The sequence below is a fragment of the Mauremys reevesii genome, linkage group 1, assembly GCF_016161935.1.
Source record: "Mauremys reevesii isolate NIE-2019 linkage group 1, ASM1616193v1, whole genome shotgun sequence".
NCBI classification, from domain to species: domain Eukaryota; kingdom Metazoa; phylum Chordata; order Testudines; family Geoemydidae; genus Mauremys; species Mauremys reevesii.
In genome coordinates, this window is record NC_052623.1 from 280,292,350 (window position 1) to 280,311,261 (window position 18,912).

An 18,912-nucleotide genomic window follows, 5' to 3' on the forward strand; every position below is an offset into this window, starting at 1 on the left:
TCCATAAGAACATAAGAACATAAGAAAGGCCGTACCAGGTCAGACCAAAGGTCCATCTAGCCCAGTATCTGTCTACCGACAGGCCCCAAATGCAGCCCCCCTGAGAAGAGAGGAACAACACAGGCATCAATCTCTCTCCTCTCATCCATCTCCATCCATCCCCCTCCAGACAGAGGCTAGGGTGGCTAGGATGGTGTTTTCTGGAAGGTCACCAATGCATTGTAGTTTCCTCAGGAAATCAGTGGTGTTAAGGAGAGTATTAAAATACGGAAAGTATTAAAATATACAGTGCTGTCATAATTTTCCCCACTACTTGTGATACTATATAAAAAGAATTATAACCTGGTGTACACTACCGTATTATCACTAATGTGTCATCGCTGTTGCACAATTTCACTAAATCTGATACAAAGTACGTTATGTAAGGTATAAATGCAAAAGTTGTAATCTGCTAAATTTGATAATCCTGTTTATATGCATATATCATCTTTGTATCCGAAGTTAAGAATATTTGCTATATATTTGTATCTCAAGCACGTGTGGTGCTCCTGGGTGATACCCCCAGACAGATATTCATCAACACTAGCCAGCCTGAAGAACAATCAACTATTCCAGGGACCCTCCTGAAAACATCTGATGACTCAGCAAGGCATATAAGGACATGAGATCTAAGACTCCATCTTTTACCAGTAACTTTCCATGCTCATCTGAACCTGTACCCCATGTTGGCCAGTAACTTTCCATGCACATGGGCTGAGCTATAAACTGCAAGCTGTGACATGACTGCTTTGTCTTCATTCCTGCTCCACATCTCTGGACATGATTTCTAACAAAGGAGAGCTTTGAACAATGGACTGAGGACCTCCAATCTAATGGGTGAATGAGAGAGACTTATTACAAGTTAGCAGATTTAACATCACTGCTATTATTCTCACCTGCAAACTGTGAAACCAATTGTAATGTATATGATTCCTTTAACCAATTAATAACTCTCTCCTTTTCTTTTTATATTAATAAACCTTTAGTTTTTAGTTATTAAAGAAACTGGCTACAGCGTGATATTTCGTAAGACCCAAAGAATACATATTGACTTGGGGGAGTGGTTGATCCTTTGGAATTAGAAGAATCTTAAATATGATGACTCTGGTTTTCAGTAACCGCTCATCAAAAAGACTTGATATTTGAGTGGTGGGAGGGGCTGGATTGCCTAAGGACACTGTGTTCTTAGTTTCTTGTTAAGCAGTGTGGTGATACAGGAACTCACTTTTACTGGCTTGGTGAACTCTAATGTTAGAATAACCAACAGTTTGGGGAGTATCTGTCCTATTTTTTATCAGTGTGCCCTGAATGTGGCATTCTCATTTGCAACCCACACCAGGCATGGCCCACACTGTTCCTTTTACAATGGATTAAAATAAAATGGACTCCTGCAGCATGTTTTCTTTATAATGTATCAGGTCTTACACAGTCCCACTGAATTATTGTATACCGTATTAATAGGTAATAGGTAAAAATACTTCTATATATTAGCCAAAAGGAGCATTTAATAAAAGAATAAGGCACCTTGTCTAGTAAGATACCCATAGAGTTTACAACGAAGGCCAGGGATTGAAAATTTAAGAGCGGAGAAACAAAAGGTTAAAGTTCTCGCGGAAGCATTTAAATGCATTTAGTGATTCACTTTGAAGCCCCTACAAGCGAGTGCTTGAATAAAGAATAGGATAGCAGCACCTTGGGATGGTAACTAAGTCCACACATGGGTGTAGGAACCTTTGGGCTGCATGGATAAAGAGGGGCTGATTTAATCTTTGATGTAACTCAGCTGATTTCAAAACAAGCTAGAAAATCAGAAAATAATTTCATGGGATTTTTAAAAAGTTTGAGTATACCTTTGAATATGTCACTTCCTTTTGGCTGTTTTGCGATGGTTTCATGTTTATAAATCTCTAGAGAGTGTTCAGTCAAAGTTGGTAATTACTCAAACAGTTTCTAACCCTCTTAATTTGCAGTATAATATGCCTTCACATGCTCGCTAGTGTAAGGCAAGCAGCTCTTTTCAACTGTTGTTACTAAGGGTACGTCTACACTACGGGACTATTCCGAATTTGCATAAACCGGTTTTGTAAAACAGATTTTTTTAAAAAATGCGTGCGCGCACACACACACATTACACATTTGTTGTGTGTCCTGCCTCTCGAGGCTGATCGATTTCTTTCTGTTTGCACTGCACTAGCTATTCCTATTATATAGCTATCCCATAGTTCCCCCCCCACCCAATTTCGGGTTGAATTTCGGGTTGAGATCACAGTGCCTGAATCAAAAAAAATCATTCATTGGGTGGTGGGTGTGGGTAAATGTCGTCAGTCCCTCCTTCTCCCAAGCACGCAGACATTTTTTTTTCGCATTTTTTTTCCTTTTGCTGGCAGGCAGATGGAGCATATCATGGGGCCTGTTTTGTTTTTGTTTTGTGTGTGCTGACTGTGCACGTGTGTGCTGAGCAGCGACAGAGCAGATTCAGCACAGCAGCATGCTTGCATGCATTTGCTTGCATTTGCCAACCACCAACCACCATACACCAATCACCAAATCATCTAAAGAAAAAAAAAAAAGTAAAAAAAGATGAGCATGGCTACCAGTTTGCATGTGTCTGTGTCTGTTGCTGGCTGCAAAAGTGCTGCAAAGCTAAAGCCAAAATGAAAACTGAAAATCAATCCCCAATCTCCCTCCCATCAAAAAAAATCAAATCAATCTAAGAATATGGCTGCAATGAGAAGAAGACCACTGAGAGAGAGAGAAGAACTGCTGCAGAAGAACCAGTGCTGTGTTGCAGTGTGTGTGAGACATGAGGAATGATGAGCCTGGGCAGGCTCCTGCAGGCTCCTGTCCCCAACCCCACTCACTCTTCCTCTGGGCTATCACAGCCTTTCTGTGCAGTGTTGTGATGTAGTGATGAGAAATAAGTAATAAAGAAATGAGACAGTGAGTGATAGTGATGATAAGGTGATGGAAGCAGCTGTGCAGGAGAGAGAGACAGGGAGTTGGAGTGGAGGAGGAGGAGAGGAGAGGAGAGGGCCTCTGGGGCAGCTTCCAATCCTTTCTTTAGGGTGACATGGGATGGTGGGGGGGGGGGGGCTGAGCCTCTGATGCCCCCTATGTTATGATGAGATGGGCATCAACCACATCAAACCATATCACCATGAAAAATTAGGGCATGGATGCATTGACCTGACTGGGATGCATGTGCACATGGTTGCGCAACTTTGCACTTGCACACGTGATGAAAAGGATATGATGATGAGGAACCCATACCATCACCATGCACCATCAGCCACCCATAGAGGGGAGGGCAAGGATGTTGATGTTGACATGCATGCTGCAGCATTATCTGACATCTGCAGTGATCACGTGGATTATTTTAAATATTTTTTTAGAGGTTTTTCTTTTTTTTTGGGGGGTGGGTGGGTGGGGTGGTGGGTGGCCATGGAGTGGACAGAATTGCCTTGTGTTTAGAGTTGAGGACCCAGGAGGGCAAGGATTGGAAGAGACTGCAGGCACTGAATGCTTTGCTTGCTGGAGGAACTGTGGGATCCATGGCTCCCCATTTCCGCTTTCCATTTTTTGATCTTTTGGCTTCGCGCTGCTCCGTGCTGTGCTCTGTGTGTGTGGAATTTTTAAAAATGATTCTGAATTTTTTCTTCTATTTCTGAATTTTTTTCTTCTATAATGGACTGCTGATTATTTTGATTTTGCCATGATGCCTGCATCCACATCCTTTATGCTCCATGCACTCTTTTTTTTTTGATTTTGCTGACTGCGCCTCCACCCGGACTGATTGGAAATCCTGGCTGGCAAAACAGGAAATATTCAAAAAGCACCTGAGTGCAGACCCTGGCCTGACCCCCATCCGAAGAGTCATGGGTCAGTGGTGCACGGGCAGATAGCTCGGAGGCCGATTCCTAACGACTAATCCGATAGTAGATTTAATACCACACTTACCGAATGGCCAATTCGATATACGATAAGAGATCTCCTTTATAGATAATTTCTAAAAGTATTAGCTATTATTTATATATATATATAAAAAAGGGTTTATGCTAAAAAAAAGTGCAGCGTTAAAAATCTTTATTAAACCGGTTTAGACAGAAGGCTATTCCATTTTTTGTTAGAGCCGATGCCAGGGGAAGTGGGAGTTGTTAATTTAAATGTAAGTATATGTGTTAGACGGAATTTCATTTTCAAATGTATTGTTAATGTTTTGGTTTATAGTGAGGCTCTGAGATTTATTTCTCATGTAATCCAACACTAATTCTTAGATTGTAAACTCTTTGAACTGGGACCTTTTGTCATGTGGCTGTGAACACAGTGCCTAGCACAGTGCCCTGACTGGGCTCTCGACATGCTACTGCATTGCAAATGTTCAGTGATGATAACAGTCATGGTCCTAGAGCCCAGTTTTATAACTGCTTCTGAAACTACTTTTAATTCCAGTCACGGTAACCTTGAAGACACTTAATTTACAGTACGAGCCAGCTGCTGCAACATAATGGGCAATAAACAACTTCATGTGGTATAACGGCTAAACTGTAAAGATCGGCAGATTTCCATCAGCTTGGATTCATGATACCAATTTAGAAAATTCTGTTACTGATCTTAAAAAGTAGCTAATGACAGTCAGTTTTGACACTGAGTGCTAGGTTATTGACAACAGTGATGACAAACAACCGGTAGCTCTTTGTCATTCTTGGTAATCAAATTAAACGGTAGCATAATCAAAAATCAGGATACAGTTCTTCATTTTCAAAGACACGTGCGTCTAACTGAGCTCATCATTTAGGCGTGCAAATCTCCTACATGTATATGCAAGCTGAGGACACGTGTGTATGTCTACTGTAGACATAGGCAGGCAACCCCAACTTGGATGTATGCATCAGTGACTTGCATGCCTAAATCATGCATGCACACGTAGATGTGTAAATCTGTGACCATCTGAACCAAAGTTTATATTGGGTTCTTTTGCTGGTTTTACTGGAGAAAAAAAGCTGGAATCTTGTGCAACTGAATTACCGGAGTTGGAGTTCTCTACATAGAAATGCAGCATTTCACCATTATTTTCTGCCTACAGAGTGTTTGCATTTTCTTCAGGATTTTTTTTTTCTTGGGAGGAGGGGAAGAATTTCATGACTAAGTGCTTGAATGAAAGGATTGTGTTTACCATAGGGATGAACTGAAGCGCAACAAGGGTGGCAAATATTTGTGCAATAATTCTTCCTTTAAATCTGGTTTGCCAGTGAAACAACACAATGTCAACGGTTTGTATTACAAAGTTATTGAAAATGATTAAAAACTTTTAAGTAAATCAGGATCTGGAAAAATCAAACATACACCATGTACAATCTCTCCTAGCAATGGAATGAAACTTCACATGGTATGTTTTTAAGGTGTGCACTTTGATGTGTTCATAATTTTGATATGTATCCGACGAAGTGGATATTCACCCACGAAAGCTCATGCTCCCAAACGTCTGTTAGTCTATAAGGTGCCACAGGACTCTTTGCTGCTTTTACAGATCCAGACTAACACGGCTACCCCTCTGATACATCATTTTCTCTTAACTACACCTATATTGTGCACCATATTTGATTTTAAAAATGCTTTCAAAGCTGTTACTAAAATAAATCTAATTTATGTAAGAATAAAAACAATTAGCTCACAAAGATCAGCATTGTAGGATGTGTGCAGCACTAAATTAGAATGTGGCATACTCCAACAATATTATAAGCAAGTTCATTTGCAGGGCACAAGGGAATGAACAGGATTTCAAAAATGGATAGGCCTATGTCCCATATCCCAGTGAAAATGGACTGTCCTGGTTACACCTGAGAATGAGAGGCGTGTCTCTTGGGGAGGGTGGGAGGAGGAAAGCTCGATCATTTGGATAGTAAATTACGCAGCATGTCAATGGAATGGGGTAGGGTGAAGATGAACTCATAGTAAACTGAGAGGAAAGGGCAAGTCCATTAGGATTGCAGGTGCAGGGATGCGTCTCTGCCCTATAGGCTCTTCTGACTGATCTGTGAAGTAGTGCTAAGAGTGATACAGCCAGCCCTCACAGCAGCCTTCTAACTGGAGAATTCTCTGACACTCCAACAGCATTTCTTCTGGCTGTGATACCAAGGGATTAGGGTTGAATTAACTGATTCGGGTAAAATCAGTTGAATAAATGCTTTGCTGAGAACTTGAACCAAATCCAATTACTGAACTTCAAAATTTTGTTTAAAACAAAAGAAAACAGTAACTTTTTTTCCCCTTACAGCTTTGCATACCTTAATTTTGGCCAGAATGAGAAGTAGAGATAATGATGTACCATCAAAATCATAAAATATTCTCACAGTATTTCCTATCCATGAGTATACAACTCATTCTGTAAAGTTTCCACTCTGATTTCTTGATTAAACAGATCCAGATGAGACTGGATGTAATTCAGATACACTTGGAGAGCCAGATTCTCAGCTGGCGTAAATTAATGCAGCTCCAATGAAATCAACTAAATTACCCCAGCTGAAGCTCTGAGTACTAGACTTTTGTCCAATTCAATCATCAGAAGCTTTCAGATCTACCCACTAGCAGAAAGATTTTAGCAGAACTATATCTCCGGCTCACACAAACATTCATGCTATTACTGGGCCTGTATCTATGCAGTGTTGCTCTGACACAGACAGATCAGAATGGCTATTCCCATAGTAACTGTTAGTCTCCTGTTTGCTGAAAGCTCCAAAGACTGAAATATGGGTTGGGATTTACAGCAATTCAGATAATGTGGGGAATTGGCCCACCCATGAGCCATATGCTTTTAAACACATGCACACGCACACTGGAACATATCTTAGCAATTTCCTTTCCATGTGAGGCATTGAACAAATTAACCTCCACTTTTGACATTCACTCACTCCCTTAGGTATTGGCAGGTCTCTAATGTAAGTCCTATTAAAATCTAGTCATGAACTCATCACTTGAATGTTGTTTGTGAGGCTATTCCTGCTGTTTAGTTTAGTTTCTGGCCATCGAGAAGCATCACCAACCTAGCATTAACAGTTTTACTGGTCCTGCACCTTCCATATATCCCACCTAAAATGTTCAAGGTACTGTTCATTAAAATGATTATAACACCAGGAAACAAGGAACTGATATGTAGGGAGGTGCTGGTGACGCTTATCTTGTTTTATGTTCTTGTTTAGGGTGACCAGATAGCAACTGTAAGAAAACCGGATGGGGTGGAGGGTAATAGGCGCCTATATAAGAAAAAGTCCCCAAAATAGGACTGTCCCTTTAAAAATGGGACATATGGTCACCCTATTCTTGTTGCTATTTTTATTTGTTGTGTACGTAAAATTCAGGTGCGCAAATATTTACAGAAAGGAGACACAAAAGGAGTACAAGTGTGGCTGAAGCAAATTCAGTTTGAAATTCAAGTTAATATTCCCTGAAAATTCTTTGTGGTATTCACCCAAATCTTCTAAGAGCTTAGTGAGATCGGTTACAGCAAACTGCACTTTACAACTCTGTATCATGGCAGCAAGTTGCTGTGCTAACTCTTCAAAGCAGAGAATCCAAGTATTCGTTTTGGTCTGGAGGGTTAACAATCCCTTCACCTAGCAGTAATCCTCCATCTGATTCTCTTGTGAGAACAATATAGAGCTGTTCTGCTAGCTATTCTCCAAAGCTATTTTAGAAAAAAAATCACTCGAGATTTTGGGATGTTTTACGTTCTTCAACAGATGAAATCTGACACTAGTTAATCCAAATGGCTAGACCTGCTTAGCAATTCAAACCTATTGTATAGCTGTCCCAGACAGTCCGACTGAAACATTGTGCAAACATATCAGGGCATGTCAGAGAGAGGGCCTCTCAAATAAATGTCATTAACAAGCTTCAGTATAAACTAACTAGTGATCCTGTAATTTAAATGTGAGTTTTCTATGCATGTGCGTACAGTGAGTGTTCCACTAATGGGACTAAATTTAAAAGAATAATGGATTTCAGCTTAGAATAAGATAAAACAAAGACTTACGTACCTTGATATAAGTAGTTCCTTTTTCTGAAAGAAAGTGAGACGTTGTTACTTGTTATGAAAGACAGTAATCTAGTCTTTTTTAAGGAGCATCAGTTTCCAATGGAAATAGGATTCCAGACTCTAATATGGGTCTAATTGATTATTTCCTGAAAGGTGTTTATGAGGCAATGGGTCCAGAACTCATTTGACAGCAATAATATCTTTCTATATTGAGGGAAAAAAAATAAAGTAAAGCTATTTAGATTTAAATAAAAAATATGCTTTGGGCCCTGATTCAGTAGCGCATTTAAACACATGCTTAAGTCCACCTTTATTCAGCAAAGCATGTGCTTAAGTGCTTTGTGGACTGAATCACATAGAATCAAAGAACTGGAAGGGACCTTGAGAGGTCAACTAGTCCAGTCCCCTGAACTCATGGCAGGGCTAAGTATTATCTAGACCATTCCTGACAGGTGTTTGTCCAACCTGCTCTTAAAAATCCCCAGTGATGGAGATTCTACAACCTCCCTAGGCAATTTATTCCATGCTTAAAGTTAATCATTTACTTAAGTGTTTTACTAATACAGGGCCTTACTCACCAATTGTGAAGGAGAAACCTTCCTTCCTTCCTAACACAGATACAGGTCTGTCGCATCTTACGCTGGGGTTACGTTCCACAGTCAGCGTGTAAAGCAAAAATCTCGTATAGTCAAAATTACATTGAGTGTAATGGTGGGCGGAATCACCCACACTACAGGTACAGTATTAAAATTGTTATTTTTCTTTTTCTTTTTGTTTTTGCCGACCGCATAAAGCTGAAATCGCGAATGTTAAATGCGCGTAAGATACGACAGACCTGTATTGGTCTATTTAAGCAATGGGACCCAGGTCAGGCTGTGGTTAAATCGGACAGGCCCTGGTTTAGTTTGCCCATAATTTACTTTGAGATATAACTCAAGCATACAGAGCTGAAGAAGGGGACGGACTATTCCATTCTAGCTCATGTTACCTGAACGCATGCCTGCTGAGTAGTGTTAAGCTGGGAAACTTGTTCTCTTCCAGGCAGGGTAGCAGTGTTGACCTTCCAAAATTTTTGAAACACTGGCTCAGAATTACCATTGCTGAGCTGATCTTTTTGATGTGGTAGCTTTGATTTGAGGTCAAAAATCTCCAAAGCAGCTAATGGAGTTTCAGAGTTTTCTTTGGAAGACAGCAATTTTTCATGAATGCAGGAGGGTAATGAAAACGAGGAAGAGGAACAGTACATAGTACACCGAGGTGGACTTTTACAAATATGCCGCAGTGAACCAGCGGGCTCCCTCTGGCTTCCCAACCTAGTGCCATCAAAGCGCTCCTGAAGTCCTGAAGCTTGCGAGACAGAGGCCACACTATTTCTTAACCGCCTTAGTGTTGGGGAGGTGGAAATTCTTCCTGGAGCATGCCTGTCAAACTGGAAAGGTGCACTGTAGCTTTCCTCTTGCTCCTTCGATGGAACCTTTAGCAGGATTGGAGGCTCACTGCAACTCCTTCTCTGGACACAGCCAACTGGTGACATGTTACAGTCCATACCAATTGAGATAGCCCTTGTTTCGCAGAGCTGGAAGGCGTCACTTTCTGAGTCACTGTTTCCTGACAAATCAACATTCTCTTCATGTGGGTCAACCTTCTTGTTTAGATGACATTCTGCTTTGGGGTAAGTTTCTTCATCCAGTTCCAGAGAATAATCACAAACTGGTTGTTGCATCGTTTAGCTACAGCATGCAGACCTTTGGGTGTTATCAGTTAGAAAGAACACAATCAGAAAAGAAATATCCATTCTCATACTGAATGTTCCCAATGTAACCTCATGTACTTCGTATCCCTTTTTAATTAATTATTAGCTCTTGTTGAAAACCAGGTGCTGTTTAAGAATAGGACTGAAAAACAAATTCCTGACCACTATTCTTTGATGTCACAAAGCTCTTTTAAATCATTATATGTATTTACTATACGTTGGCATATTCAGTTCTTGTGTAACTGCATTTACTAAAGTCAATGGAATTTAATATAACTCTAAGGCCTGGTCTACACTGTGGGCGGGGTCGATCTAAGGTTCGCAACTTCAGCTACGTGAATAGCATAGCTGAAGTCGAAGTACCTTAGCTCGAATTACTTACCCGTCCCCACTGCGCGGGATTGATGTCCGCGGCTCCCCCGTCGACTCCGCTACTACCACTCGCTCCGGTGGAGTTCCGGAGTCGACGGCAGCGCATTCGGGGTTCGATATATCGCATCTAGATGAGACGCGATATATCGAACTCTGAGAAATCGATTGCTACCCGCCGATCCGGCGGGTAATGAAGACATACCCTAAGTCAATGCAGTTGGCCCAGGGATAAATTTGACCTATGGATTTAAATGGTCAAAAGTGACTAGTGATTTTTGGGTGCTCAGTTTGAAATGCCTTAAAGGGCCCTGCTTTTCAGAGGGATAGTCAGCACTTTCTGAAAATCAGATGCCTCACGTTGTGCACCAAAAATCACCAGTCACTTTTGAAAATTAAAAAATTCATGATCGTTAACAGAAAAGGACTTCTTTCCTATTTAAGGGGCTCAAAAACTGTCTCTGTCTCTCACTGCATATTATAACAGATACACAACTGCATGGTAGAATGGATGTTCTATAAACATAACTATCCTTCTAAAGAGACAGGTGTAGAAAATATGTAGGGGTTGAAAAATCTAGCTTTGTTTGGTATCTCTGTTTCCTTGTTAGAACTTTTGATTCTCCTCTTGCCACACACATTCTTTCCGTGTTTTATGTGCACTTACATTTAATATGCCAGCATGTACAAATAAAGAAACAGAGATAGATACATTGATAAAGATGCATATGTGTAATTATAGCCCAGTGTGTGCAAATGCTAAACATCTCACCATAAAAAAGAACAATAATTGTTGAGTACTATTGAACTTTGAGCATTCTGGGAATTGATTGGTACAAAGTTAGTTCATGCAGGGGCTCCTGTGGTTGAAGATGGCTGGGGAAATCTAAAATGTTCAATGATCCTGAAATTCATCCTTCCACCTCTAGTGTGAGGCTTTGTGCGTATTGTCCTTATTAGTATGATGGGCTATGACATAATACATGTCATTATAGTACAGTTCTCCAGAGTCAGACTCAGCATTTTAGGGTAGGACTGCCTTTCCATGGACTATTGCATTTGATGCTCTCCTGGAAAGTGCCATGTGAATCTAAGGTACTTTGTTCAGTGCTCAGATATAACAATGGTGGGCACTGTAGATATACCTGCAAAAGATATGGACTCTCACCTCCCATGATCATTCCCCTATAGCAATTTTTCTCCATGTGAATATTCAGATTTTCTTATAAGGCAGTTTTGCTTGTAGCATAGAGGGCTTTAGGATGGGTATCTGAAAAGACCCTGTTCTAAAAGGTTTCAGGAGCAAATAAGAGTTTCACGAGCTCAGAGGCCCTGTAGTGGGGCGGTTGCTCCACTCCTGGAGAACAGGGGTTAAAACAGACAAGCTAGGCTGATTGCAGTAGCAGCCACAGCTGTGGCCAGCTCAATTAGGGCCCAGCTGGCCCTGATAAGAGGGCTGTGGGCCAGAAGCTGGAGGAGTTTCTCTCCAGCCTTGGAGGGAGAAAGACCTGCCTGCCTGGGAGCTCAGGGTACAGGGAATGGAGCAGGGCTGGGGAAAGGCAAGAGGAGCTGGGGAGCTCCAACCTGGTAAATCCTCAGGCTGTGGGCCTTGCTAAAAGGCCAAAACAAGTACTGGGGTTGCGGAGGCTGCAGCCCGGGCTTAGGCAAAGGCAGCTGGTCCGAACCCCTTGCCAATGATGAGTGGCCATGACAGACTGCAGTCTGCCCCAGTGAGCGGGGGCTAGATGATGACTGGCAGTAGCCACTGAGGCAAAGTGGGGATAGAGGGTTGGGGGTTCCCCTGGGATGGGAGACCCAGATTGTGGATTACTGCTGGGGGCAGAACCCTGAGGTAAAGGGGCACTGGGGTCTGGGTGGGACATGGGGCCAGCAGCAGGTGAGACACTGGCTAGGAGGCGGCGCTCCGTATGCTGGAGAGCTAATTCCCAAGACGACCAGAAGGAGGCACCGTGGTGGTGAGTCTTGCTTCACTACAGGCTCCGATTGAGCAAAGTACAAAGGCACACGCTTAACTTTAAGCTTGAGTAGTACCATTACTTTCAATGAGGCTAATTATGTGTTTAAGATTAAGGATACAGCTAAGTACTTTGCCTGAATGGGGCCAGAGTCTCTTAATTTTTCTTAGGCCTTTTTCTGCCAAGAAGTGAGACTACAGCACTGTACTATATTAGGAATAACATTGAAGCCAGCAATGCCCATGACCCTTTTTAAGCAGGACAAATGGGCTATATCAAATAACTATTATTTACTGAGAGGTTAAGCAAATAAAATCTCACAATCATTTAAGACAAGGCTAACCTATATTTTCTTTTCAGCAGAGAAACAGGATGCTTTGAAATAAATAAATAAAATTGGTATTATGTAATCAAATAATAAAAAAGTTAATAATCAAGCTATAGCGGCAATTACTTGGCAATTTATCTGGTAATTAAGTGTAATCTGTTTTATGTTTCATAATGTAGGAAGGTGTAGTTCCCAGATACTACGGTAATAGTCCCTCTCGAAATGGATTGTTAGGTAAGAATAATTAATGATAAACTAGTTATTTAACAAATGTGGCCTCTCATTTTGCTAACAGAATATCTGCAAACCATTCAGGATTTCCCCAAATCTATTTGTTAGTTGTTTATTCAAATATATGCTGGCTTTTTACCCCGCTTGATTGATTGAATGTGACTTGTGAAATTTGATCTGGTGTGGCTTAGTTTTAAATAATGTGGTATTGTTTCTATTCTCTCATTGGATACCAATACTCTTGACCCAAATTCTTGAATGTGCAAATTTAAAATCTATTTTTTGCAACTTTTGATGTATGCAACTTTTACATTTGCTTTCCATAACCATTTGGGCCAATCCAATCCAATCACTCAAATGTTTGCAGGAAGCAAATGCAAAATTTTCTTGAACATGATGGAAATGAATTCATCACAACTGTGACAAATACCCATAGAATTTATTTTGCCTTATTTATCCATCTTTAAGAGAGAGTAATCAAAGCATGTGCTCATTAAAACTGAGATACACTTGGAATCCACACTTTCCCTAAATCATGCACAAAATCAGTGTTATTTCCCTGTTTTTCATCTAAGCTGTAATAGCACAAGGTTGTAGTGAGATCTTCTATTACTATGGCTTCATGATCTTTTCAGCATTTATTAGTATACTGTGAAGTATTATGAAAAAAAACAACAAATGTAATGCATCACAAAATATACTTCTGTTCATTTATTCAGTGAATGTAGCTTAGTTTTATTTATAAGTGACCACTTGGTTGTGTATCTGCCAAATTCTATAATTCACAATAGGGCTTCCAGATATTAGTATGAATTAAGAAAGTTTTACTGTGTAGACTTTATTTTTGTTAAACATATATACTATGAAGCACCATTTGAATTAAAACTTATTCTCTGGAAAGCTCTTACATTAAACTGAACATATAATAAATTTCAATTTTTTGAAACTAGGATCTCAAGAAACTCTTCTCAGCAACACAATCTTGACAAAGCAAAACATGATATAAGAAAAGGACAGACAAACAGACATACTCTAGGTCATAAAACTTACTGCTTTATACAGCTGAAGAATTGATTTCATTCTCAAATTGTCACCTTTCAGTCTGTTCACATCCTCTGAAAATATAACAAAAATAAAATGTCAAACATTTAACTTGCTTCACTGTATATAGGACTCAGCTGAAGCGACACCTTTTTCTCTTCCTAAGCTTCCTTGCTGAGTGCTGAAATAGGGAACTAGTTTTTTCTTCTTGTAGATTCAACGTTTCTAGGGGATTTGTTTATCAAAAGGTCAGGTGGAGTGGCTTCAGGATCAATGCCAGTTTACAAATGGTAACATGATCCATTTTAACACAAGATTAATAGTATTCACTCTCTAGAATAATTGTCTCTCTCCTCTTTGCTTTTCATTTTCCCTTTCAGATTGCTTTGGATAGATTTGTACTGATAAGGTTTGGCAAAGGAAATCTCACTCAGGTAAGGAATAGGTATCAAGAGCAGATGAAATTCTAAGGAACAATCCTGTTTCTATGCAAGTGTCTTAAGCAATTAAAGCTGTCTGAATCAATCATTAAATTATTCACAATCAATGAATTCAGCACTTTTAATGCATGAACAGAATATCAGCAATCAGGTTGGGATTCTAACAAGTATGTTCACAATTGTTTGAATTATATGTGTGGAGAAATTGTCTATGGATTATTCAAGAACTAGTCTCTGAGTATTTGCAATTCTTTTCACTGCTATACAACTGATTAGCTAAGCTACCTGGTATCATTTTCAATCCGTGACTGGGTGCTTAAAACTGAAGTCCTGTTTATTTGTTCACAAATTATCCACATCATAATTGTTCAAATCTATTGTGCAAGCAATACAATTTTTCAAATGGCTGAGCAAACACTGCCAGTGCAAATATTCTCAGTGATATTTATTTGTACTAGAATTTGTGACACTTTTCACCTTCTTTAAACATTTTTTGCAAATAGAAAAGTCACCCAACCCAAAGGCACATGAATAAGTGTCTGATCCAGTACTGACTGAAGTCAGTGGAAAGACTCCCACTGAATTCAGTGGGGATTGGATTAAGGTCCCAAGTGGAGAAGGCAAATTGGAAAGTTTTATTCACAAGAATACTCATAAATACTTGGTTTTCTGTTTTCATCTGGCTCAGGTAGTAATAAAAAGGAATGGGAAAAACTTTCCCTTCCCCCATTGATCTTGAAACATCCTTTACAATATAGGCAGATTTGTTTTAAATAGAAAATTTTGAATCGGCAAATAAGGCCATGTTGTTTTTCCACCCTCAGCTTGTCCTTTAAACTGACATCAGATGAGGTGGAGCAGATCATCTTCTTCATGAAATGCACACAAATCTGTTCTGATGATGTGGAGGCCACCCTGCCTCATCACTGGTGTAAGGGTGCTACAGCTGGGAGGAATGACACAGCCTTGACAATCTTTGATATTCCCCAAACTACAAAACTAATACCACATTCACCAATTGTACACTGAAAAGGTCAAGAAGAAAGGTGATCTCTCTAAACTGATGGCAGAGATGTTCACCTCCATGCCTTGGAAAAGGGAAAGGAAGAGGTCACACCTGGCTTCTAAAAAACATTCTTTATAATTAACTCCACCTTGTCTCATGGCAGGCCTCCCTTCTCCCCTCATCGTCAGTGCTGTCAAAAGGAAGCTGCTTTTGGGTATGGACTCCTGAGTGTTGCAACAAGAGATATAAACCCACTTATCGCTCTGGAGAGACTATAGTCTGCCACTACCAAATAAGTCTCTTGCAAAAGTAAGTAGGCTGAGACCCCTAGAAGACTGAATCCATTAGTGTCTGTTCTGCAGTGGGTGTCAGAGCTGATCATTAGCAGTAGATCATTCTACTCTGTTTGGGTTTTTACACCAGGCCCATCACTGTGGTATTTGGTGTCTGTGGAACTTTTCCTATGATCTCTCTCTGTTGCTACCACAAGTGCAACTCTGCCAGTGTCTGTAATGGTGGGTGTATTATTCTAGACAGAGCTCCAAGTAGCTGCCAGCATCTAAAACATTTCTGTCTAACTGGCCAGAGCAGGTCTAACCAACACACCGCTTCAAACTCTGGAACCCATTGGCCCCTTGAATACCATAGTGCTCTTACTCTTGGTACCACCAATATATAGGCCAGATCCTTAGCTGGTATAGATTGGCAAAGTTCCATTGACTTAAATGGAGCTACACCAATTTACACCAACTGTGGCTCTGGCTCTATCATGAACAATTTATCAAATTTCAGGCTATATTTTGAATATATTAATGGATGATTTTAACCCTTTTAGCTGCATACTGGACTCAGTCTTTGTTTTATGCCATTCCCAAGAAGCATTAAATCTCAAGAGATTACCTAATGGGTAAAATTATTATGTCAAATGAAGATTAGTTTCTCCTGGCTGAAATACTAGTTGCCAGGACTTCTACTTAACCCATGGGTGCGAGACTACTTTACACACTTGGAAGCCAAGAGAGGTTGCCTGTGTCAGCTATGGTATACAGTAACTCCTCACTTAACATTGTAGTTATGTTCCTGAAAAATGTGACTTTAAGCAAAACAATGTTAAGTGAATCCAATTTCCCCATAAGAATCAATGTAAATGGGGGGGAGGTTAGGTTCCAGGGAAACTTTTTTCACCAGACAAAAAACTTTTATTTATATATATGTTTTAAACAATTTAATACTGTACATAGCAATGATGATTGTGAAGCTTGGTTGAGGTGGTGAAGTAAGAGGGTGGGATATTTCCCAGGGGATGCTTTACTGCTAAATGATGAACTAGCATCCGGCTGAGCCCCAAGGGTTAACACGTTGTTAATGTAGCCTCACACTTTACAAGGCAGCAGGAATGGAGGGAGGAGAGACAGCATGGCAGAGACACACACTCTGTGTGTGTGGGGAGGGGGGGCGGGGAGACACGCATTGCTCCTTTAAGTACGTTGACCCCACTCTAAGTACATTGCCTTTAAAAAGATCCGGAAGTTGAGACAGCAGCTGCAGCCAGGAAGCTCTCTGTGTCCTGAACCCTGTCCTGTCCCCACCCTGCTCTATATGGAGAAGGGGTAAGCAGGGGCAGGAACCCCCATCTCCCCCCCCCCCCCGCACAGCAAGCAGGAGGCTCCCGAGAGACGTTTCAAGGCAGAGGGCAGGAGCAGCACATGGCAGTGTGGGGAGGGACAGCTGAACTGCCAGCAATTGATAGCCTGCTGGGCGGCTGCTGCACAGGGAACTTAGGAGAGTGGGGAGCTGAGGGGCGGGGGGAGGAGAGGCTGCCAGTCCACCTGGTTCCAAGCCCCCACCAGCTAGCTCCAATGGGCTGCTCTTCCTGCAAGCAGTGGACAAAGTAGGCAGCTGCCAAACAATGTTAGAAGGGAGCATTGTGCAACTTTAAATGAGCATGTTCCCTAATTGATCAGCAATGTAACAATGTTAATCGGGACAACTTTAAGTGAGGAGTTACTGTAATTATATGCAGTACACATAAACATTCATTGAGAGCTTAGTTACTGTATCCAGTATATTGCAAAGCAAAATATTCTAGTTTAATAGGTATGAGATTAGACAATTGATGAAGTCTGAGTACAGTAGAATCTCAGAGTTACGAACACTTTGGGAATGGAGGTGGTTTGTAACGCTGAACAAAACATTATGGCAGGGCTGCCCGGGGTGGGAGGGGAAGAGGGGCAATTGGCCCTGGGCCCCATAGGGGCCCCAACAAGAGTTTTTTGGGGTCCCTGGAGCGGGATCCTTCACTCGCTCCGGGGGCCCCGGAAAACTCTCGTGGGGCTTGAGCCCCTGGAGCTTCTTCCGCTCCGGGTCGTCATCGTCAATTCGGTGGCGGGGGGTCCTTCCACTCCGGGACCCGCTGCCGAAGTGCCCCGAAGACCTGCGACGGGGGGTCCTGGAGCAGGTCTTTGGTAGCAATTCGGCGGTGGGGGCCCCCCGCCGCCAAAGACCGCAGGCCCCCTGAATCCTCTGGGCGGCCCTGCATTATGGGGTTCTTTGAAAAGTTTACAACTGAACATTGACTTAATACAGCTTTGAAACTTTACTATGCAGAAGAAAAATGCTGCTTTCCCTTTATTTTATTTTTTAGTAGTTTTATGTTCAAAACAGCACTGTACTGTATTTGCTTTTTATTTTTTATTTTATTTTCTCTGTTACTGCCTGATTGTATAATTCTGGTTTGAAATGAGCTGTATGGTTTACTGCTTAGTTTGTAACTCTGGGGTTTGTAACTCTGAGGTTCTACTGTATCTCTAAGTCCCACTTTTCTTCCACTATTAGTTCATTTGCTGTTTGACATTGAGTTGGGTAGTTCTTACTATTCTGAAGTAACACAGATGTCATGGTGGCCTTTAAATGTCAAATAAACGTACTTTGTAACAGCCAGATGATTTATTTATTTATTTAATGTATTTATTCCTAATTAATTCTTGGTTCTGAAGGCAACCATTTCACCCGTTTTCAGTGTGGGACAGGGAATATGACAGGGAACATCTTGTCTGTGGTATTTGTGTTGGAAAGACCTTAATAGAGAGTAAGATAGCATTAAAAAAGGAAATGTGCATGAACATATTATTTCCCCTTACAATTAAGAGTCAATGCTGCCCTTTGGGCCCAGCCCGAGTTAGCAGTCTGTGTGCTGGGAAAAGCAGAGGAAGTGTGGGAAGGGGCGGGTGTTGATCAAATATTGCACCACAGGCCATAGAACAGAAGCAGAACAGTAAGCCCATGGCTGTTCTGCATTGAATGCATGGTGAAGATGAATGGCTGGATGATAGATCCACTTCCCTGTCCCTATGTTGCTCCCTCTCTCAGCTCGGCTCTGTTGTGTGAAGGAGGCACTCAGATCCTGTCTCACTTATGGCAATGCAGTTGTTCTGCTGCATGCACTTGTGCAGAGTGGGTGCAGGGAGAGACTCCTTTTTCATTATGAGAAATGTGCTACTAAGGAGCTTAGAAGGATTGAGAGGCCAGATAGTACCTTACATTCAAACAGTCTTATTTAAACACCACTGACAGAGCAATAAATAAATCTCCACTGATTTCACCATTTGCTCCCAATGATTCAAGCTTCAAAAGACTGAATTTGCCCTAAGTTCAAAGATCTAGTGGTTTGTTATCCAACATACAGTTAATTCAAATG

The 18,912-nt window shown here is 41.1% G+C and overlaps 1 protein-coding gene across 11 annotated transcripts in view; it reads right to left on the minus strand.

Moving 5' to 3' along the window:
• The window catches only part of PLEKHG7 (pleckstrin homology and RhoGEF domain containing G7), a 97,132-nt gene that overhangs the window by 45,017 nt on the left and 33,203 nt on the right, over positions 1 to 18,912 (minus strand). For all 11 annotated transcript variants that reach the window (XR_005593741.1, XR_005593742.1, XM_039523011.1 and 8 more), the window contains 3 exons: positions 13,779 to 13,843; positions 9,060 to 9,816; positions 8,073 to 8,095 (listed from right to left, as the gene is read on the minus strand). Coding sequence is in view for 9 of the 11 variants with exons in the window: in XM_039523011.1 (XP_039378945.1) it covers positions 8,073 to 8,095; positions 9,060 to 9,794 (758 nt within the window). In the remaining 2 variants the exon portion in view is untranslated. The remainder of the gene's footprint in view (positions 1 to 8,072; positions 8,096 to 9,059; positions 9,817 to 13,778; positions 13,844 to 18,912) is intronic.